At 49.5% G+C, this 23,911-nt stretch overlaps 1 protein-coding gene across 5 annotated transcripts in view; it reads right to left on the bottom strand.

The window, feature by feature from the left end:
* Lrrc20 (leucine rich repeat containing 20) overlaps positions 1-23,911 on the bottom strand; it is an 88,477-nt gene that overhangs the window by 24,844 nt on the left and 39,722 nt on the right. For 4 of the 5 annotated variants that reach the window (XM_060369485.1, XM_021649409.2, XM_021649411.2 and 1 more), the window contains 2 exons: positions 21,362-21,511; positions 3,026-3,193 (listed from right to left, as the gene is read on the bottom strand). In XM_060369485.1, the coding sequence (XP_060225468.1) occupies positions 3,026-3,193; positions 21,362-21,511 (318 nt within the window). The remainder of the gene's footprint in view (positions 1-3,025; positions 3,194-21,361; positions 21,512-23,911) is intronic. The other variant, XM_021649412.2, reaches the window with a different exon arrangement.

The raw sequence follows: 23,911 nt of genomic DNA on the forward strand, positions 1-23,911 counted from the left end.
ACAGTAAAACTGAAATTAAAACACATAAAATAACAACTTACCATGCTTCAGTGCTTCAGGTGACATACCCTGATATTTTCTACTCTATTAAAAAACTGATGGCCTCAACCCGCTAATTTACCATTACAGCTCCCCAGTGGATCACAGCCTGCAACTGAAATTATCAGCCTGACTCGGTTTTAGGGACTTTCAGAGTCACTCTGAGATGTGACTTTCAAAGCCCTGTTCTGTGCTGCTGCTGTGCATTCCAGCCAGTGAGCTACAGATACTGTGTGCAGCACTCTTGGAGTTGCAGGCATGGCTACAGAGGGCAAAGCACACAGAAGTCAGACCACATACAGACCAGGGACTGTCTGCAGCCACATGCCTCATGGCCACGGCACCTGACACAGGTGCCACCCCATGCCGAGCCTCACAAAGCAAACAGAAGCCTCCCGAGTCTCTTCCTCTCACCGGAACAGCCCCATGTGTGCAGCAGAATCAGATGGCAGCACTAACTGGAAGAACAGGATGGCTGAGGTAACCATGGATGCTACTGGGGTCAGTCTTTCAGGGTCTAGGTATTAGGCCTGGCTGGGGGATATCTTTCAGGGTGGGGGTGGGGCATCCCTCCAAACATATACAGCTGGTTCAGAACTCACTCTGTTTGCTGAGTAAAAGCTTTACAGTAACCCAGGAATCTCAAAGATATTTCTGGGGCAGATGAGAAGGGCTCCTGGGAGGGGGGTAGAACTGGAGTGACTCAGCAGGGTATGATGGCCGCCTCAGTCCGTTCCCTCTCTTTGGATGAGTACAGTCAAGTCTCTTGCCGTCTGATGGTATCTCTGTATCCCCCAGCATGGGCCTCTGACAAGGGCTTAAGCTGACTGAGAAACAGCCTAAACCCTGAGGTCTCTTTAACCTGGCCACGCATGCAACAGGAACTTGGCCACAAAGGCTGGGTGGACCTCTCAGAGCCTCAACTTCTCCATTTGTCAAACGAGTATATGCATCATGGACTTGCTAAGCTGTAAGCACACATGACGTTATGACCATTACTCCACAGAGAGGCAGGGGTGTGTGTATGTGACAGTAGCCAAAGTGGCTTGTCCTTGCTGTGGGACAGCTCTGCTGAAGGACACGGTCCAGCCTGAGAGAGAAGAAGCATAAAGAATCTGGACACTGATGCTGCCTGGCTTAGTGTGTCACTTTATGGGCTGCAGCCAGCACAGTTATTTGGTCTGCTCCCTAGAGGAGAGACCCTTTCTCTCTCATCTCTGACCACCTTCTTCTGGGGTAGCCAGTGATGACTAGAGAACCAGGTGACTGCTGAGCACTCAGAGGCACTTGTCCTGACCTACCTGCTCAGCTCTGGGCCTGGTACTGACCACAGGAGCCCTTGCCTGATGGCTAGGCCACTTGGATCAGCTGCAGGAGAAGCAGAGGCATCAGCGTGAGTGAGCAAGTAAATGGTAGAGGAGGAGGCACTGCTGGGAATGAGACAGAGAGCTCAGTGCAGCTTGGGGGACTGGGGTGGTGCAGAAGCGAGAACCCCACAGTGAAAGGGCACCCTACGGATGCTCTTTCTGCTTAGAGACTGTAGAGAGGACTGAGTGACTAGTGAGCCAACTCAGACCAGTCTGCTCAGGAACCCCATTGCCAAAGGCTTCACGTAGGCCAGTGCTGGGACCCTCACCACAGACACAGGGCTGAAGTTCATAATCATGCATTTTTCTTCTGCAGTCTCTCCACGCAACCTGATGCTCTCTTGTAATACTCTGAAGCTCACTTTAATCACTGCTCAGAGAGCAAATTCAGGGGCCAGTTAGATGGTTCAGGTAGTAAAGGCACTTGCTGCCAAGCCTGGTGACCTGAGTTCAATTTCTAATATGTACGTGATAGGAGGTGAGAACTAGAGAACTGATTCCCCCAAGCTGTGCTCTGACCTCCACATACATGCTGTAGCCAGCATATGTGTTCACACAACCCACACACAATAAATCAATTAATAAATAATAAATAAATAAGTAACAACAATAAAACAATAGACCTAAAGCTGAAAAGGTCAGCTGGTCTCACCTCTTCCCAATCCCGCCCAGGTCTGAAGTCTTGCCCGCAGTGACCTGGACATTCAGGCACTCACTATCACACAAGGCAAGTACTGAGCACAGGGCATTCCCCCTGCTGCAGCCCAAACCCCTCGAAAGGCCATTGACTTTAATCAAGTGGCATAAAGGACCATAAAAACACTTAGGAAAAAATAAGGACAGAATTGAAGTGGCCTGGAGGTACATGGCTGACTCGAGAAAAGCCGAAATGATAGAGGCACAGTGAGAGGGTGAGGCACGAGGCAATAAAGCTAAGAGACAAGGTGATGAGAACGCAGAGTGCAGTGAGCACCTGTTCTCTCTGGGGACATCAGGCTGCGAGCTGGAGAGGACCCTTGGTTCTGGGAGGTCCTGGTGTGACAGAGACGCACTGGGTTGAGAAGGAGGAAGATAGACTCCAGACCCTGGCAGAGCCCCACCCTGGGGGCTGCTGTTTATGGAGGCACTGCCTGATGCTTCGCCATGGTGGGGGCCCTGAGCAACTGTTCTGAGCATGCCTGTCTTGTACTCCTGCCTCCTCCCCAACCCCCCCCTCCCCAGTCAGCACTGGAAGTTACTTAGTGTAAAGATAGAAGACTCAAGCCCAGACTCAAGCAGGGCTTGATGTCAAAAGGCTTATGGCCGAAGGGGATTGGAGACAGCCTAGGGCAGTGTATGAAGATCTAAAGAGATGGGGCTTGAGGCCCACACTGCTCTGAGAAGTTCTGGACTGTGCTGCAGGGAAAGCCCGGGCTGCTGATAGAAGTGAGCTAGCTGATTAGAGTGAGCTAACTGATAGAGATCTGAGCTAGCATCTGACAGGGGCAGGGTTGTGCAGTGGTTATCTTCTCAGGCGCTGGTGTCTCGGCCCAGCAAACTCTAGCCTCTCCTGTGCCCACAAAGAATACATCCCAGGGCCCTACCCCCTGCAGAGCCTCGCCAGCAGTGGTCACACTCACCCACTATCTCATTCTCCTCCAGGTTGATAGTCTCCAGTGCTGGCAAGGTGGTCAGCTGCTCGGGGAAGTCTTGAAACTGGTTCCGGGACAGGTCGATGGTCTTGAGGTGCTGCAGGCTGCTGACCTCGTTGGGGAGCCGATAGAGGTAGTTGCCTTCCAGGTGTAGCTCTGCCACAGGAGGGGAGAAGGGAAAGTTGGGAGGGGAAGGGCCCTGTACAGAGGCCACCAGGATTGTTGCTGGTGCCCAGGCCAGGACAGTGAGAAAGACCCCCGCCTCACAGGAAGGCCCCAAGAGGATGGCGCCAGGCCTATTCCCTCGACCCCTCTGCCCAGGGCCTTCTGTCATTATTTCAGTAGAGGTACCTCACTTTGCCTGTGAAGGAGCTTCTCCTGACAGAAGCTGAGCTCCACAGATCCAGGTGTGATGGCTCTCCCAGACAGGCCTTGTGGAATGTGTTAGGATATGCTCCCAAAATTTCAAGACTTTTCTTCAAGGCCCTCGTTGTTCCAAGACTGCAGGGGGATCCCAGGTCTATCATGTGTCCTTACTCTGCACCCAGCTACTACCAACCAGACATGAGTAGGTTCCTCCCTGGAGTGCTCACTGTAAAGTTGATCAGTGTGACCTGTGCAAGGGACCCTCATGAGGAGGCCTAGACAGCACTGAGAGATGGATCAGGGCAGAGCTGAAAAGTTTCAAGTAAAAGGTGCCCGGGCCAAGCATAGTGGTGCACTAATCCTAACACTCAGGAGGCAGAAGCAGTAGTTTGAGGCCAGCCTGGTCTAGAGAGTGAGCTCCAGGACAGCCAGGGCTACATAGAGACAAAACAGTAACAATGTAATAAAAGAGGAAAGAGAAAGAAAGAGAGAGAGAGAACAAGAAAGAGAGAGAGAGAAAGAGAAAGAGAAAAAAGAAAGAAGGAAGGAAAAGAAGGAAAGAAAAGCCTCGCACAGTGGCACACACCTGTAAACCCAGCACTCAGGGAGGCAGAGGCAGACGGATCTCTTGAGTTCAAGGCCAGTCCGGTCTACAAAGTGAGTCCAGGACAGCCAAGACTACACAGAGAAACCCTGTGTTGAAAAAAAAAAAGAATAAAAGAGAGAAAGAAAGAAAGAAAGAAAGAAAGAAAGAAAGAAAGAAAGAAAGGGGGGAGGGAGGGAGAGAGAACAAAAAGAAAAAGGCTCCTTCTGTCTACTGTGTTCAAGGATTGTCCTGCTGCTGCATCAAGATCCTGAAATGGTGACAGTAACAAGAAAGTAAGGAAATAATGGCCACAGACAAAAGGAAGCAGCTTCATTCAAGGGAGGCAGGGATATCAGTGAACTGGAGGAGATCTGAGGCAGCTTTGAAAAATACTGAGATTGTTCTACAACTGGGAGGCTTCTGCTTTGTGATGACCTATTTTCCTATGTTCACCTCATAATGCCTCTGTCTTTTATTCTATTCAACAACAACAACAAAACAATAAAAGCATAAGGCCAATGTAACTATGTAGCTATAGTATAACAGTAGAAAATACAGCTAAATACAGTATGGTGTAGAACAGCAAGGAAGGAAGGAAGGCCTCCCATAGGGGCCCTTGTGTAAGAAGAGGTGAAAAGACAACCAGGAAGAACATGACGGCGAGCGTGATCCAGGGCTACAACAGGGGAATCAGGAATGGATGCTCGTGTGCAAAACCCAGACCTGGCCACCTCCAGCTGACTTAGCCATTTTGTCCATTTAGATCCAGTGTCCTCACTTAAGAAAGGAGCTGGTAGGTGCCTGCCTCATGGGAATGTGGACAGGGATGTCAGGGCACACAGGAAAAGCACCAGAAGAGGGAGGGAACAGGGTCACTGTTTCTGCAGTGGGGACAGGCCACTCCGGGAGCAACATCATTCACATGTGACCTTACAGTAGGCCAGCTGCTCTATGATACAAGTACTCCCACTCTGCCTGACCCAAAGGAAATGGAGACCCTGAAATCATGTTCCTCAGTTCTTTTACCCAGAGCCAAGTTGTGGACATGTGACCAACGCAGTTGCATAGGGTCCCATTCCTTTGGAGAGTTATACCAATATGCCATGATTTCTGTCTGTTTTGAGACTCAGTCTCATCATCTGGCCTCAAACTCAAGACCTTTCTACCTCAGCCTCCCGGGTCCTGGGATTACAGGTGTGTCCCACCACGGCTGGCTCCCATGTGCCACCTTGAAAGCCCTCATCATAGTACTCAACTTCACTTTATAAGCAACACGGAGTTGTGATGTCTCAGTCCACACATCGGCGTGCCTCGGTCTCTGGGCTATCTGCAGCCTCCCCTCCGTCTTCAGGCCCTAGGATCTTCCTGGTCTGAGCTAGGCTTTGCTCTGGGCTCACACAGCCCTCCACCTCCAGCAGCAAGCAGCAGAGTCAGGTTTGTTTTCCCTGTGCTGTCCCAGGCTGGGACTTGCTGGGCTGTCCCCTCATCGCACCCTGCCAGGGGACTTGGGCCGCAGTACCACAGTGTACCTGGAATGGGTGGCCAGTTGGAGACTGAATCTTGACAGAAGTGACCCTGGGCCATCCCTGCCCCAGGTACCAGACAGATTTTGACACCCAGAGTTAAGGATGGAGGGCTGGAGTCTGCTCAAAGTAGGGGGAGGGGCGCCTCACAGTTAAGGGAGACTCCTGGCCAGTGTGAAGCATGGTAGTTTCCCATCTGCTAAAGGCAGAACAGCTGCCAGCAGGCCTGAAAGTGCACATACGGGCACCTGGCACCGTGGGTGATCCTGGGCAGGAACCGGCCCACTTCTCCTTTTCCTTTTAACCTGCTTGAGCTCCACAGGAATCGGTCTCTTTGGCCCACTCACAGCACCTCTGGAAGCCAGTAATGAAACACCAGCTGTTTAATTCCTAGGTTTTGCATGTGAGCTAACTGCTCCTGTAACTGCACTTGAATGAATGCTCACCCTGTCTTTATTTTCCCGTACTTTGACACTAGATAGCAAAGAAAAGCAGCGTGCCAAGCTACATGAGAGGCGGCTAGAGAGAGCTACCTATTTATTTTACAGCACTTCCCCCGGAACAGAGTCCTGCACTCCATTTCTGTAGCTGGCCCAGCCCTTCTGGACTAGATGTCTCCCAGGGCTCCTGTTGAGGCTCGGAGAGTCCCACAGTCCACCTTGGATCAGACTCAGAGCTTTGTGAGTGTTAGGCAAACACCTTACAACTGGGCTACCCAGCAGCCCACCTGCACGTGTAGAGGCAGGGTATCGCTTTGCAGTTCTGCCTGCCTGGAACTTGTATGTAAGCCCGGCTGGTCTCAAGCTACGTGGGGTCCTCCAGCCTGTTTCCAAGGGGCTGGAGTTATGGGGGTTGGGGTTGAAGGATGGCGGGGGGGGGGTCATTCAGTGCTTTCTGTCCACAGCATTCTCTGCTCTGTGCAAGGCCTGCTGCCTCACTGGATCTGTGTCCTCACTCAAGCACCTCCCCTTGGTCACTGCTGTTTCGGAACCTGGCCTCTGCGAAGCCACCATTTCCTACACACACTTGCTTGTCAGCCTTCTGTCGGCCTCCTGCCATGAGAATGTCAGCTGCTCCAGGAAAAGTGTCCCAAATGGTCCAGGCCACAGTGAGCACTCGCTAATACTGGACAGGTAAAGAAATGAACATCTGAATGGATTTCAGCCTCACCCTCGCAATCCTGCAGAATTCCTGCTTGGAAATATTATCGTTCTTCCTTAAATTGATTGTGTTCTTTTCATCAAAAAGAAAAAAATAATAATGCCTATTACTGCTTTGTGTAAAAAGTACTGCCGTTTAAGTCTAGCTCAACAGTGCTGCTACATCAAGACTCCAGGCCCTGGACGACAGCAGAGGAGGGTGCACAGCACATTTATAGGGCTGGGGGACGGCTGCCCTGGCCTCTCTGGAGCTGGACATTCATTCCCGGGAGGGTGGGCCCACCTTCTCAGGCTGAGTGTGCTTCTCCAAGCTCCCACTTTCCAGAAACATGCTGCCCAGCCGCCTCTTTTCTTGCCAGCGGAGCCTGACAGGCCACTTAGGAGCTGGCTCCATGCAGCAGCACAGCAGGGGAAGGTGACACTGGGCCACTTAAAACGCTTTTATTATTAGTGCGTGTGCTGTACACGTGTGTGAGAGTGGGGGCACACATGTGCAACGGTGCTCCCACAGAGGCCAGAGAACCACCTTTCGGGAGCTGGTTCTCTCCTTCTAGTGATCTCTAATGATCAGTGACTCAGACTGTCAAACTTGCCTATGTGTTAATTTTAATTTTTTTATATGTTTTCCTTTTGAGACAGGATCTTATTATGTAGACCAGGCTAGTTTCAAAAGTCTAGAAAACTAAGGGTAACCTTAAACTTGAGATAGTCCTGCCCCTTTCTTCAGAGTGTTGGCTTCACCATGTCCAGGTTACACAGTGCCCGAGATCCAACCCAGGGCCTCATGCACGCCTGCACGGGAAACTTTTGTCATCTTTTTGTTATCTTTCTCTTTCTTTCTTTCTTTCTTTCTTTCTTTCTCTCTCTCTCTCTCTCTCTCTCTCCTTCCTTCCTTCCTTTCCTTTTCTTTCCCTTCCTTCCTTCCTTCCTTCCTTGCTTCCTTCCTTCCTTCCTTCCTTCCTTCCTTCCTTCCTTCCTTCCTTCCTTCCTTCCTTTCTTTTTGCAGTTTTGGTGGTTTTATTTTACACACAAACAACACACACACACAAGCCATCTACTCATTTTCTTCTCTGCACAGCCTGGCATTGGGATTGGTGACTGATAGCCAGCTTGCTATACATGTAGGCAGGACACCAAAGTGCATATAATAAAAAATAAAGTATTATATAAAAATAATGTTATGGTTGGAGGTCAGCACACATGAGGAACTATATTAAAGGCTTGCAGCATTAGGAAGATTGAGCACCACTGCTCTAGAGCCTGTGTTTGTGAGTCCCACTCAACACCATGGGAGGAGTCCAGGGGGCCTCTTCCCTGGCATGGGACATAGACATCCCTTCACATAGACATCCATGAAACCTGGCAGAGAAGGTCTGTGAGTTGAGGCAGGGAGGAGCAAATAAAGGGGAGGGTAAGGAGTTACATGGCTGTGCAGACAGGCTCATGCTCTCAGTCACAGGATGAAAAACAGTCTTGGAACTGCTGGGGCCATTGGCCCTTTTCTGTACCCTTAATGGCATCTGAGAAGAGAGCCGAATCCTTTTACGCCCCAAGCAAAATGGGAGCAAGTGTTTGTAGCAGTTAATAAGAACGGCCATGACACTATGCACACACGGTGTGTCCATGGGAGGGGTCTCAGACCTGCTGATCCCCTGTTCTTTAGATGGATGGTTGGACGCGCACACACACTGCTCAGCGGGGTAGTAGTGCACACGCTGCAGAGGCTGGGGAGGACTCTCCTCTCTCCGCTTTGTTACTTCTAATTTCCTGACACAAAAAAATGATGGACTTTATCACACCATTTCAGGCCTGACTCTAATTACAGCCCCAGCATGGCTCAGAAATATTAGAAGTGTGTGCCCATGAAAGCCTTCTGGGAGCCCTGGAACCAGAGCCTGTATCTATACATCTCTCTCTGTATATGTTTATCTGCCTCTATGTAAGTGTGAGTGTGTGTGCATGTGTAGTTACCTATGCTAGTTTATGTGTCTATTTCTCTTAACCTCTGGGTCATCTCTCCAGCCCAGTGTGTGTCTATTTCTCTATGTACCTACATAGCTATGTTCCTGTATGTCTGTGTCTATATATTTGTATCAATCTATATGTATATCCTTCTGTGTCTATACATATGTATATATATGTATGTATGTATCTACATATATACATATGTATCTATGTGTCTGTAATCCATCCATCTGTCCATCTCCTTTTGACTTTGTATCTTGTCTCTGAAAAACACTAAGGGTGTTCTCTGAAGGTCTCTGCAGCCTTTCTGCACCACAATGACCATCAATGCATCACTCCTGATATGTGGGGACCTCACTCTCCTCACAACTCTACAGCTCTGCCAAGAATCCGTGCAGGGACGGCAGAGGCAGGGTCATCTAACCAGGGAAATTAGAGCTAAGAAGGCGTTGCCTTGTGCCTGGGAGATGAAAATAAAGGTTGTGGCACTGGTCCTTGTTATCCCTCACTTGCTCAGGGAAGCATGTCCAGGTCTGGTTCAAAGACAGTGACATTTCTTTAGCAGTGTCCAGGATGACAAGAGACTGTTCTGCCCTTTGCTCTGTTCACATCACAAGATGCTTGTACAGGGAGCAGGTGTGAGGCCCCCTGCCAAGGCACCAAAGACCTATAGACAGAGGCAGAACCAAAGGGTATCTGCCTGTTTCTGACTCCTAACTGATGCCAGCCATGCCCAGGGCTCAGCTCCTCCTGCTCTCCTACCTCAGTGATGGTTCTTCTGAGCCGCACAGAAAAGGAGTGAGGGTACCAGTCAGGTGTCGGTGTCTGCTGGCTTCCCTAAGACCAAGCCTGGCCATCACTCCAACCTCCCTGTTATAACTGACCCACTGATCATTCCACTGTGGGGACTGGTGACCTACTGGCCAGGAAGTGCCCATCCTCTCAGCAAAGCAGCTCACCAGGACAAAGTCCAGGAGCCAAGGGAGCCCCAGACAGCTATGCAAGCAGTGCTGCAGTCTGGCAAAGGGGAGAGTGGTGCCTGGGGACCCTGGAGCTGGTCCAGAACCAGTGTGGTGCATCATGTTCTCTGTGTTTCTGGCACACATAGGAAATATTTGCTGAGTAAATGAATAAGGAAATGAAGGGACAATTAAAAAATTGGGGTCTGGATCCTCATTCTGGAAGGCAAATGGGATGGACATTGGAAGAGGGAGAAAACAGGGTACAGGACAGGAGCCTACCACAGAGGGTCTAGGAAAGACTCTACCCAGCAAGGTATCAAAGTAGATGCTGAGACTCATAGCCAAACTTTGGGCAGAGTACAAGGAATCTTATGAAAGAAGGGGGAGTGCCACAAGGAGAGCAAAAAATCTGGGCTGGAGGTCTTTTCTAAGACTGATACTCCAAACAAGGACCATGCATGGCAATAACCTAGAATCCCTGCACAGATGTAGCCCATGGCAGCTCTGTCTCCAAGTAGGTTCCCTAGTAAGGGGAACAGGGGCTGTCTCTGACATGAACTCAGTGGCTGGTTCTTTGATCACCTTCCCCTAAGGGCAGTGGGCAGCCTTACCAGGCCACAGAGGAAGACAATGAAGCCAGTCCTGATGAGACCTGATAGGCTAGGGTCAGATGGAAGGGGAGAATTGTCTCCCCTATCAGTGGACTTGGGGAGGGGCATGGGAGGAGAAGAGGGGCATGGGAGGAGAAGTGGGAGGGAGGGTTGGGATTGGAAGGGGATGAGTGAGGGGGCTACAGCTGGGATACAAAATGAATAAATTATAATTAATAAAAAATAAATTAATTTTGAAATTAATTACTTAATTGAAAGTTGGGGTCTGACTTGACAATGAACTTCATATTCTCCTGGGCCTGGCACAGGATGAAGCCTGCAGCATGGACATAGGGTGCAACATCCTTCCAGACCAGAGACAGGATCTCCCTATTTGTCTTGGCTCATACCTGCCCCTTGTATGACTGGCAGGGAAGACAAGAGCAGGGTGAGCCAAGCTGTCCATTCCAGCCTTAGGGGCATTGTGATAGAGTTTCAGGATAAAACACAGCACATCTAAGGCCAAGTTTTGGATAAAACAATAAATGATGATTTAAAGTGTGAGTTCACATCATGTACCTTATAGAAAGCTTACTCACAGCTTATCTGACATTCATATCTAACTGGGTATCTTATACTGTACTTGTCAAATCTGGGAACTAGTACATAAAACTCAGACCATTTAGAGACACATATACCTTCTATGGCCAATCTGGAATCTTCTATGCTCAAAGCCCTCAACTCTCTAAATTACTAAGGATTACCACCAAGCACCTTTGGAGAGCCTGTATTGTGCTAGCTGCCATCCCTGCATGGCCTCTGCTAACTCCCATGACCTTATAGCAAAGTCTATGCTGGCATCATGACCCTATTTTGCAAATAAGACAAGTGAGCCACTTCACTGGCTCAAGACAAATCTTGTCACAAGTATTTGACCTAAACACCTATTTCTGTGGGATAGACCTTGGGTCCAGGGACCCAGAGCTTCCACCTGAAGGTGGGTTAGATGGGCCCCCCGAGCCTCAGGCTCCCCATCTCTGAAGGCCTACATCTTTGCAGCTCAGGTCCTACTGAGTGTCTCCTGTAGAAGCATATTTCTGTGGCTTTAGTTTTCCTAAAGCTATAATAAGCCTCCCAGTGTAACTGTCATTCTATACCGGAAGCGCAGCTCATCAAAACGTTCCATGTGCCCACAGTGTACTGGCTACACTGTGACAGAACACCCGACCAAAACAACTTAAGAGTATGTCGTGGCTCACAGTTTGAGGGGACAGTACATCCACACAGAAGATGTGGTGGCAGCAGGGGAGGTAAACAGTTACACTGTGTTCGTGGTCAGGAGCCAGAAAGAAATTAAGGCTGGTCTTAGCCAACTTGCTCCTGTTTTAGTCCATCTGGAATCAGGGATGACCCCACTCACGTTCACGGTGGGACTTCTTTCCTCAGTTAAGCCTCTCTGAGAACACCTTCAGGGATATGCCCAGAGGTGTTTCCATGGTGATTCTGAATCCAGTCACATTGATGATGGTTACTAAGCACCACACAAATCGTCTTCAACCTCAGAGGATCTCCACAGAGTGAATGCTTCCCCATGCCCACGGTTCAGCTTGGGTTTGAGGGTGCCCCCCAAAGTGCTTGTGCTGGGGCCTGACGCCTGAGGAAGGAGGGTGCTGGAATGGGGAACTTTAAGATGCAGGGCCAGTGTTCCGAGTGTGCCAGCACGTGCCTTAAATCCCAGAACTTGGAGAGGCAAAGACAGGCAGATGTTTATGAGTCTTGGCCTACACAGTGAGCTACAGACCAGCCAAGGCTACAGACAGACCCCATCTCAAATGGGGGAAGGAGGGGACCAAGTGCAAGTGTTTACCATGGGGGCACTGCCAATCAAGGGATTTGTGTGTAGCTTGCCGGGTGGAATAGTTCCCAAGAGTATGAGTCATTTTCAAATGAAGCCACCCAGTGCAGCGACTCCCTTTGCACATGGCTGGTTCCCTTTGTGTCTCTCAGCTACATTGTGAAGCAGCCAGGCACTCTAGCCAGGACACCAGAGTCATACTGTTCAAGCCACGTAGCTGCCTCAGCTGTGATCCAAACCTCTTTAATTTGGAAATTACCTAGCTCTAGGTGTTTGATAGAGAGGAAAGAGTGAGGTTTAGAGACACAAGGTTGCCGGTAGCTTTGATCTGTTTTCTATATGGGCTTCTCTGTACCCTCGTGTCTTTTCCTTACTGTTTTGTTGTTATTGTTTTGTGACGGGGTTTCTCTGTATAGCCTTGGCTGTAAACCAGGCTAGCCTCAAACTCACAGAGATCTGCCTGCCTCTGTCCCCTCAAGTGCTGGGATCACAGGTGTGTGTCACTGCACCTGGCTCCTCACTGTTTCTATGTCAAAGAAAACAGCTCTAGACACTTGATCTGCAATTGTGCTGACATTCCACCTAGACACAGCCACAGCCAGGTCTGGCTTTGCTCTTCAGTCTAGGCTCACAACACACAGGTCACTTGCCCAGGGCCTCATGGCTAAGGGGCTCAGGTCTAAAAGACTGTCTTAGTGGCCAGGGTTCAGAGCTGGACAACTGAGGAATCCAATGATAGAAGGACTTTTGGGAGAAGAGTCTGTGTCATGCCATTCTGGAGGTGTCCTAGCTGACACCAGCCTCAGCAGCGACAATTTCTTGCTCAATCACCCCCTTGTGCTGTGCTTTCCAGTGTTTGCCAAATGAAACCTGCCTCTCTTGAGTTCTTCTTATGCTTTTCTAAGTCCGCTACACTTTGGACAACTGCCAGGACTGACTTCGATTGGCTCTGGAGGAGGGTAAAGCCAGCCGATTCTGTTAGAGGACACTCAAGGCTGCCACACATCTGTCTGCCAAGGCCCAGCAGCAAAGAAGCTCTTGAGTCTGCCTGCCTCCTCTGGCAGATGTCAGCGTGACAGTTAAGTGTTCTTCCAAGGGGCCATGTGTGGTACCAAGCAGAGCCCAGAAAGCTTCACATGGACACCCAGCTTCCCAGGAGTTAGGGTTAGACAGAAAGGAAACAAAAGACAGGCTTCCAGAAAACATACCCTGAACTGTGGAAGTGCTGATCATTCTGCCACCATAAAAGCCGGATAAGGCAGTTTTGTAATTGCTGTTCCTATTTCACACAGCCTAGGCTAGCCTCAAAGTCCCTAGGCAGAAGAGGATTGCCTTGAAGTCTAGATACTTGTGCCTGTATTTCCCAAGTACCACTATTGCAGGCGCACACCACAGAAACACTTTATGAAATGATTGAACTACATTCCTAACTAGACCAACACCAACCCCTGAGATAAAATAACTGATGTAAAATGGTCTGTGTATCCTTTTCTAGTGCATGGTCTCGGGCCCACCCTCTTGCTGTGTGACCATGGCCAAGTTCCTTGCACTCTCTGAGAGAAGGATATAAACTCAGTGAGAGGGAGAGAAAGGCAGAAAAGAAAGGAAGGGAAAAGGTGAGAGGGCTGTAAAAAATTAATAAATGTATACTTGGAGGAGGTTCACAACAATGACTGCTCTTAGCGGGATGCTGTAAATGTCGCTAACACTAGCTGAATTTCTATTTCATGGGCCAGCGACATCTCTAGAGTTGGCAGCAATAGCTGCTGCTGGGCAGGGAACTGGATGCCTGGGGGAGGAGAGAGACTTATTTTCCCTATTATTCCTTTTGACTGGACCACTGCATTGTGTGTGTCTATTGCCTATTCAAAAATAAACACACAGACAGGATCCATTCTTTCAAATGATGTGATAGAGCTGTGCAGGTGTGACGGGGATGTGAACAACCAGCAGGGAAATGGATGGGGGTGGCAGGGAGGATCAGAGAGGCCTGTAGCATAGCAGCAAAGGAAATCTATGCAGAGAACTGAGGGGAAAGGGGGTGGAGAGAAATGCAAAGTCCCTTGTCACTCAGGATTTGGAAAATGTGAGCTTGGGAACTGTGCTGGAAGACACAGATAATCCAGTGCCCTGGGTGTGTGCCACCTCGAGTGCATTGGCACACATGCCCTGGCTAGGTAGGAAGAGAGCTAGGGTGCAAAGGTGCAGGAGGGAGGAGGTGGCCCCCTGTTTGAGTGGCAGGAATACCTCTCCAGGCTGCCACCCTTCCAAGGGGAACTGCACTGAGTTCTCCCAGCTCTACAGGTCTGTTGGCCTCTGGTGGATGGTCCTGCCCAAAGCAGTTGTCACAAACATTTAAACTTCTATTCTGTTGCGTTCAGCCACGTAACCCCAAGGATCAGACACTCCCAAGGACAAAGGATCACACACCCGTGAGGACAGAAAGCACAAGCTGATGCCCCTGTCACCTCCTCCATTCCTGGTAGAATTCTTAGGGACAGCAATGGGGGTTGCCCCACAGACATGGGTCTTCCCGGGCTCTATGGCTCTAACTGAGATCTACGCTGAAGAAACAGAAAATGTGACCGATCCCCAGGAACAACTGAGGTGTTGACTCCCCAGTTCAGCATTACTTCTGTGTCCGGCCAGCTTGCCTGGTTCCTTTCTTTATCCTTGCCTTTTTCCTTTTGTCTGCTAAGGAACATGAGCTGCGGAAAAATAAATCCAAGGGGCTAAAGTAGAGCATGAAGTGAAAGCTCAGTGTCCTGCAGCTTTAGGGTCACACTTGGTCCTGCCACCTGATGGCTTACATGAGGATGGCTTTATCCTCAGCCTGGGAGATTTATCATGCCCCAGAGAGCCCCTTTTCCCAGAACACTAGGAAATAAGCTAACCTGGGATGGCTTTCCACATTGCCCCAGCCCCTCCAAACCCAACCGGCTCCAGGTACAGGACAGTGCAGCCCTCTCACTGGTAGGGGGCTTGCCAGAAGCAAAGGATGAAGCTCTTAGTGCACCTATCTGCTTGGCTGAGACAATGAGGTAAATTGTAATTTTCTCTGTCAACAGTCAGAGTTGCTGCATGGAGGCCCCTGTGGTGAGAACAATGCAGCCTGCTGAGCTGAGAAACTGTTAACAGATAGGTCCCAGAGTGCCTGCAGCCTGAGCAGGAGACACACAGCACAGCTTCCCAGGGTGGGTGGCTACCTGGCATCGTCCTGTCAGCAGGAGAGCTCAGAGAACACACAGTTAGGGAGGGCACAGAAAGAGACAAGAGACAAAGAACAATGCCATTCATTACTGCTGGGTGCAGCGGTGCATGCGTGTCAAATCAGCACAGGGAAAGTGAGCGAAGGTCATCATCCTTGGATACATATCAAATTTGAGGCCAGCTTGGGTTATATGAGACTACCTTGAGGAAGTAAATGGGACCATCACTGTGGAAATGTAAGACATCCCATCACTGTAAGGATAGGTGTTACCCTCCCCATCCCATAATACTTAATCAAGAGCCTTGGCCCTAAGCCCAGCTCTACCAAGCCCCTTCCCCCCCCCCACAATAGAAACTTTGGGTTACCTTAGCCTCCACAGAGGCTTCCAGGCTGGTTGACCAGATAGCCCAAGCCTCCCTGCCCAACCCTGTCCACAACCTTGTATTCTCAGCTGGCTCAAGCCTTACGGATGCTGCCTATGGCTTGGAGGAGACCCATCATTAGGACCTGGCTGAAGATTAGCTTAGGGTGGTGTCTTCAAGGCCAGTCCCACTTCCTACATGTGCTCACTTTATACTATACTTTGACTCCTGACGCTTCTCCTGTCCTAAATGCCCAGGACTGGCTTTTCTTACCCAATTCATCCTACCAGGACCTTTCTCAAATGTTGCTGCTTAGGCAGACAGCTCCCTCAAGCCAGCCCCTGACAGCATGCTTCAGCCCTCTGCGCTGCACCATTTGGTCTTGTTTCATTTCTGCAGTCATTTTCCAAACATACTTTTCATCTCCTGAGGGCTGCTACAGAAATTCCCCCTTATTTATCTGGCAAACACCTCCTCATCTATCAATCCCCACTTTAAATCACCTCTCTAGAGTTTCCCAAGTTCCCACCCAGGCCTCCGAGTCTTTCACAGGCAACCCATCAGCAAACAGCTCCTTTCATTTCAAGGTTGCTGGCTGGTACATCTACCTCCCTTGCAAAACAGTGAGGACCTTGAGGGCTCTTTCTATCTAACTCTAAAACTTCTCATTTCCACATGATGTTAATGTTACAATGACAAACCATGGGCAGAGAGGAGCGAGCTGGAGAGATGGATCAGGGGTTAGCACTGGCTGCTCCTCCAGGGGACCCAGGTTCGATTCCTGGCACCCTCAAGGCAGCCCACAACTGTCTGTAACTCTATAGTTTCAGAGGATCAAACACCTCTTTGAGTACCAGGCATTCAAGCACTGCACAGACATATATGCAGGCTAAACATCCATACACATAAAATAATAAAGTTTAATTTAAAAATGAAAAAAAATTCATAGGCTGAGGGCCAGGAGACTTGAGTGCCTAGTGACTCTGGGTTCCTGTCTATTATTCACTTGTGCATACCACAAGGTAAACCGGGACAGAGGCTTGTGAGCGTCCTTGGGTCTGGTAAAAGGTAGGGGTGTGAGAGGTTGAGTTTTGTTCTTTGTTTTTCAAATTAATGTCTCATATAGCCCAGGCTAGCCTCCAGCTTTTCTTTTTTTTAAAGAATGATCTTGAACTCCTATTCCTCCTGCCTCCACCTCTTATGTGCTGGGATTACGGGTGTGTACCACCATGCCTGGCTCATGAAAGACTTAATTTACTGACAACAGTGAAACTCAGTATCAAATAGAATATTGATCCACAACCTGCAGCCCAGGAAGCTAACCAATTATCTGGAGCTGCTAGCCCAGGACAGTTCACGTGCTGGCTAATTTTGTCAACTTGACATACAAACTACAGTTATCTGAAAGGAGGAAACCTCAATTGAGAAAACGCCTCTGTATTTTCTTAAGTAGTGATTGACGGGGGAGGGTCCAGCCCATTGTGGGTGGAGCCATCCCTGGGCTGGTGGACCTGGGTTCTATAAGAAAGCAGGCTGAGCAAAACATAAGGAGCAAGCCAGTGAAGCAACACCCCTCCATAGCCTCTGCATCAGCTCCTGCTTCTAGTTTCCTGCCCTGTCTTCAGTTCCTGTTCTGACTCCCTTCAGTGATGGACTACAATGTGGAACTATAAGCCAGATAAACCCTTTCCTCCAAAACTTGCTTCTTGGTCATGGTGTTTTGTCACAGCAATAGAAACCCTAGTTAAGAGGACACTTGCTCAGTCAAGTCAAACACAGGAACGATTGTCTGTAACAACCATTCAACACCCAAAACAATAACCTCTGTAACAACTGTCTCTGAAAGGCCAGGACTCAATAACCCACAGTTTCTCCAATTTGGGGGTAAAGGATAAATACTGAATTAAGACAGAATCTCATTTAGCCCAGGCTGGATTCAAACTCACTATGTATCTGAGGATGGCTTTGAACTCCTGGGTCCTTCTGCCACAACCTCTTAAAGTACTGGGATTACAGATTTGAGCTATTACACCTGGGTGAGCTTCCCTGGCTTTTGTCCCCAAACCCAACTATGCATCATGAGGAGGAAGCTAAACCAACCTCTACCCAATTCTAGCCCAATACCAACGATACCTGCTTCTAGAAAGCCACTAGTAGTTGACCAAGTAGTCGCTCAGACAAAGCTCTTGGTTTTGTTCCACTATGAAGCATTCCCAGTCCCTTGCCTGCTCTGGAGCCTGTCACGTGCACATCATGGGGTTGGCTCCCTGCAGGTTACAAGGGCAGGGACCTTCAAGTGTCTCATCTTGGTAGGGGCACACACAAATGTACCTCTTAGGTGTGTCTCACACTCCTTCTACCTAGTAGGTCCAGGACATAATCAAAAGAGTTGAGAGACCAGAGAGCAAGCAAGGAGACAGGCATACAAAAGAGCCACACCCAGACACTGAGATTTCTTTCCATAGACCAACCTGCCTGTGGAATCACACTGATTCTATCTGCTCTCTTTGCTCGCTGAGGTCTTGCTGTTTTGTTTTCTTTCAAGACATGGTATCTTATTTCAGGCTGGCCAGCTAGCAGAAAATGATTTTGAACTTCTGATGCTCCTGCCTCTATCCCTGGAATTTTGGGACCTCAGGTGCATGTCACCACATCTGATTTATGCAGTGCTAGGGAATGAACTGAAGACTCTCCATGTTAGACAAGCAACCTACCAGCTGAACCACAGATACTGAGGACCAGGTCCTGACTCTTCATTTCATAATGAAATGAGTGAGGGACATGGAATAATAACAAGCAAAGATGATACAACCCTGGGAAGCAGCCAGCCTCCCACAGGGTACCCTTGAGAGCCTGGGAGGCAGGCAGGGGACAAGCGGCACAGCAGCTGCTCTGTGAAGAGCCCCGAAGATGACACAGGAGTCTCTTGTCAATGCTGCTACCTCCTCCTTCTCTACACACATAAAGCACGGTGTGTGTGTGTGTGTGTGTGTGTGTGTGTGTGTATGCGCGTGCGCACATGTGTGATGTTGAAAGAGAAATCTCAACAAAGCCTTGGGCTCAGACCTATCTTTCCAAGAGCCAAATGGGCCTTGGCTCCAGCACCCCCATCCCCACCCCACCCCCACACTAGCTCCAGGCCACCACAGCCTACAATCCACGGTGTGAAATCCAATTAGCAGAGCTGCCCTTCCCTTTGAAACCCCAAGCTGAAGGACAGAGGAGTCAGGAGCTGGTGGAGGCAGAGAAAGAGTTCAAACGACATCCTTCAATAGGCATCCGATCCAATGGCGCCGGTATCAGAGTGAGCGCAGCAAGCACAGCGATGCCCTGAGCATAGCCCTGAGCGCATTTCTCCCAAGCTGCTGGCGAGCGGCTCCCAAAGCTCTTCCTCCCATCCTCAGCACCCACACCTCTGCCCGGCAGTCTACCCTCCCGCACTTTGCCTCACCAGCGTCCCTGATCTGGGGTGGTAGCAAGGATGAGCACTCTGCAGCCCAGGGCTCTCTGGGTTGCAGACTCAGGTCTGGGAGAATGCAGGTGCTGAAGAGATGGACTAAGGAAAAGAAAGCACACAGGATCTCTTCTCTCTGCCCAAGGAAGCCTCAACCCAAGAGCTCTGCCTGGGACCCTGACATCCCTACACCTCTAGAAAGCAACAGCCAGGGCTGAGGACGTGGTTGCATTGGTAGAGTGCTTACCCAGGGTGATGGAGCCCTGGGTTTGATTGCCAGCACCATATAAGATGGACATATAACCCCAACACTTAGATGATGGAGGCAGAAGGATCATAAGGCTAAAGGTCATTCTCAACTAAATAGAGAATTGGGTCAGCCTGGGCTACGTGAGACCTGGTGAGGGGGGTGGAGAAGAAAATTGTGGGCTTAACACTACCAGACCTTTGAGCTAATACTGGTGAGGCGGCCCACTTGGGTTCACGTTCTGGGACCTTAGCCAGGCCCTTCCCTCCTTGATTCTCATCTCCTTCCATGAATAGGATGCTAGAGGCCATGCCAATATTTTACAAGCTAAATCTACATTGCAAATGCATCTTACTGGCTTTTATGTTACATAAAACTTGGGAAAATTCTCACAAACTGCTTGTTTCCAGATTCTATTAAATAATCCTCAGGAGCCAGCCATGGTAGCACATGGCTATAATCCCATAGCTATAGCTATAATCTTAAGGAAGATCAAAAGTTCAAGGTCACCTCTGGCTCCAAAGTGAGTGTGAGGGAAGCCTCAGCTACAAGAGACCTTGTCTCAAGAAAACCAAACTGGGTGAACAATCAGAAGAATGGACACTACCAGCCCGTCTTCTCTTGTGACAACCCAGCTGACAGACATACTAGTGGGAGGTGGGTGAATCCCCATTACTCCCTACTGCCACATGCTCAACACAAGTCACTCATTACTCACGTCCTAATCTCTTAGGCACTTGTGCTGATAAACCCTGAACCTGTGGGTCTCAATTCTGGCTGTCAGAACTTCGAGGCCTGGGCATTTATTAACACCAAGGCCTAGGTTCACACTCAGATGGTCCAATTTATCTGGGATGGTATTCTGAACAGAAAAGTTCCTAGGATGGTTCTGATTCCAGCCCGGGATAGGAACTACCAGCCTGAAGAGAGCTGCTGGCGAGGACTCACCTCACCTGTGTAAAGAAGCAGAAGCCAGGAAAAAAGTGGAAGTGAGAAAACAGCCAGGTAAAAGTATACAGGGGTGCCCCTGGGGAACAAGCTCTGCCGTCAGCAGAGCTTCCCCTTCCCCGGTCACAGGCCCCAGAGCTTCTCAGATACAGCTCACTGGGCTCCCTGACCTTCTACTCAGAAGGAGCCACCCAGACTAATCCTGCCTCTGTGCTCATCCGTGTGCACAATGAGGCTCTGCTCTGCTTCCCCTGAGCCTCGCAACAGTCTTTCCTATTGGCTGGACCAGGCTTTGCCCATCCACACCTATCCCTGCTTTCTGGTCTGTACCCAATACCCATGGCTCCCTGGGGGAGCCTGCCCAGCTGGAATCAGGGGACTGAGATATGCTTGCTCGTTCTGCATGCAGAACCAGCATTTTCTGTTTGTTTCTCTAAACAGAGTCACGGACACTTTTCATACCCAAAGCAGAAAGAGAACCCCAGGAGGCGAGACCCACCCTACTCAGGCATCCTGTGAACTGCCCGCTCCTGCCCTGCCACCCTACTACCTACAAGTGTCTGGGCTACAGTTCTGCTCCACAGGGCACAAGGATGGAGGGAGGGAGTACCACAGTGCCACACTGCAGCACCTCCTGCTTAGCCATCCAGAGACACCACAGCAGAGGATCTACAATGTCCACCTGCTGTCCTCCCGCCTAATGCCCTCCAAGGACCATTTCCATTCACTCTGTGTGTACCAGAGAAATAAGCCAATATTGTTGGCACCTGTCAAAACTGCATTGAGAAAGGAACTAGAGAGAGAGTGCCACACTAGGGATGAGAAGGGACTCATTCATGTCTCGGCCTTGCTGGTCTGTTCAAATCAGAGTCTAGCCAGGACTCACCTTCTCCTCCTCAATCGTAGTTCAACCAGCTGGACACAGAATTTGACCCAGAGATCCCCAGGCACAGGTCTTTCTTCAAAGCCTACCCTTCCTTTGACTTTACAGGTCTGTTATTCCAGGACTAGGTCTAGGGACATTCCTCAGTTGGGGTAAGATACTGAAGGTCAGCCGCTGGTCATTTTCTTTGCCTGAGCTAACCCATGGCCTACCTCGAAGCTGACTGAAGGTGGTCATGAACTTGCTGGTGAGGGACTTGAGTTCATTGTTGGCCAGTGTGATGAGATGGATCTGGTCAGAGACATTCCTCAGGACCTTGTAGATGCAGATGGGGAAAGAAACAAGCTTGCAGTCGGCCAGGTCTGCAGCAAAAGCACAAAGATCAGAGCTATGAACCACAGCTTCCCAAGAACTTGCCCCAGACCTACACAAATGTAAGCCAGCTCCCTCTCCTCTCCTCTGTTCTTTCCTGTGCTACATGCCCATCTAGCACTATATCTCACTTGTCCCTTTTTCACACTCTGAACCTTGGGTTTTGTCTCCATCTCTATTATCACAGCCTCCCAGCTGGAATTCAAGAGGCAGAAGAAACTTGAAGTCACAATAATGATGGCCTTCGGGCAGCGCTGTTCTGAACTTTCCTTTACAGAACCAATTCCTTTGTAATCAAAGACTTGACAGTGAAGCAACCTCTCAATAGCACTCCACGATCATGTGCGCTGACGCGCACAATGCTCAGCCTCTATGGTTTGAGCATCTTGCCAGGCCTAGATCCAACAAGCAGTGGCAGAGAAGCCGCTGAGCACGACCGGTAACCACAAAGTCAACATGTGATTGAGGGATGCCACCGGTCCTAGTGACTGTTTCTACTACTGCAACAAAACACCCTGACCAAAAAGCAAGTTGTGGAGGAAAGGGTTTATTCGGCCCACACTTCCATATCCCTGTTCATCACTGAAGGAAGTCAGAATAGGAACTCAAGCAGGGCAGGAACCTGGAGGCAGGAGCTGATGCAGAAGCCATGGAAAAGTCCTGCTTACTGGCTTGCTCCTCATGGCTTGCGCATGCTGCTTTCTTATAGAACTGAGGACCACCAGCCCAGGGTTGGCACCACCCACAACAGGCAGGGTCCATTCGATGCCCCTTACTCACTGAGAAATGCCTTACAGGATCTCATGGAAGCCTTTCCTCAGCTGAGGCTCCTTCCTCTCTGATGAGCTTATGTCACACTGACACAAAACCAGCCGGTACACCCTTCCTACACATACACCCAGAAGACACAATTATCTCTATGCAAACAAACAAACAAACAAACAAAAAACCACAAAACATGCAGGTGTGTTCAGCAGCTTTGCTCACAAGGCCTAAAATGAGAATGACACACTGGCCACAGATTGAGAAATGGGTGACACACTCATAAAAGGGAACATTACTCAGCAATAAAAAGAAATGGTATCATAAGAGCTGGAGAGGTAGTGAGGCTGCAGAAGTGTTTGCCTTGCAACTGCAAGGGCCTGTGTGGGATTCCCTGGGATCCATGGAGGGGCAGGTATGGTGATGTGTATTTATGAACTCTGTGCTGCGGAGGTAGAAACAGGCTGGGCCCTGGAGTTCACTGGCCAGCCTAGTCACTTCCTGAGTTAAACGCCAGGGAGAAACTCCAGCTAAAAAGAAAAAAGGAAAAGGAAATAGATGGTAACTGAGAAACAACAGTAGGGATTGCACTCTGACCTCCATACATTTGTCATGTGTACATGGGAACAGGTCCCGTGTCCACAGAGAAATACTGTAATATGGAAGAATCATGAAAACATGGTGCTGAGCCACAGAAGTAAGTCACAAACACCACACATCATACATGACTCCGTGAACATGACTTCACATACATGACATGTACATAAGAAGCAAAGCCACTCAGACAGAAAGTAGACTGAGTACATTAGGCTGCAGGAGAGGGAATCCTTCCTTTTTCCCTTCCTTCCTTCCTTTCTTCCCTCCTTCTATTTTCTTCAGTGTCTCTCTCATGTAGCACACGTAGGCTAGCTTCAAACTCACTATGTGGCCAAGGATGATGTTTAACCTGTGATTCCCCTGCCTCTGCCTCCTAAGGGCTGGGGATACAGGTGTGCCTTACCATGTCCAGTTTTACAATGTATTGGGGTTGAACCCAGTGTTCTACATTGTTATACATGCTGGGTAAGCCTCTACCCACTTAGCCATGTATCCAGCCTCAGGCGGGTCACTTCACATGGATAAACAAATATGGTACGTGAATCAGGTCTCCATAAAACTGTGTGCACACAGAGAGGAACACAGAAAGCATGGAGGCTATGCTATTAGGCACGTAAGCTCCCTGAACCTCAGTTTCCTCATCCAGTATATAAAATAGTAGCAGTGGTATTTGACTAGCAGGTGCCAAGAAGACGAACTGTGATAAAAACATAATTCACAAAGGGCCTGGGAGAATCAGACAGCATGTTATAGTGGTATTTCTGCTCCCCACCCCGTTCCCTCTTCTCTCCCCTCTTCTCTCTGTTCAAACCCTTCATATGCTTCAAGGCTGGCTCCCTTCAGACCTCTTCTCAGAATCTTCCTGGAGCTTCCTTATTGCTGGCTATTGCCTTCTGAGCCCTTGCAGCCCTCACTGACAGTGGCAGCAACACCCCATCCGCCTCTTCTCCATAGAAGCCTGGCTCTCTTAGGTTGCTGTGCATTTGCAGATGGTTCCAGAGTAAATATGCAAGTGCAACAATAACCCCACC

This window comes from Meriones unguiculatus, chromosome 16 (assembly GCF_030254825.1).
Source record: "Meriones unguiculatus strain TT.TT164.6M chromosome 16, Bangor_MerUng_6.1, whole genome shotgun sequence".
In the NCBI taxonomy this organism is placed as follows: domain Eukaryota; kingdom Metazoa; phylum Chordata; class Mammalia; order Rodentia; family Muridae; genus Meriones; species Meriones unguiculatus.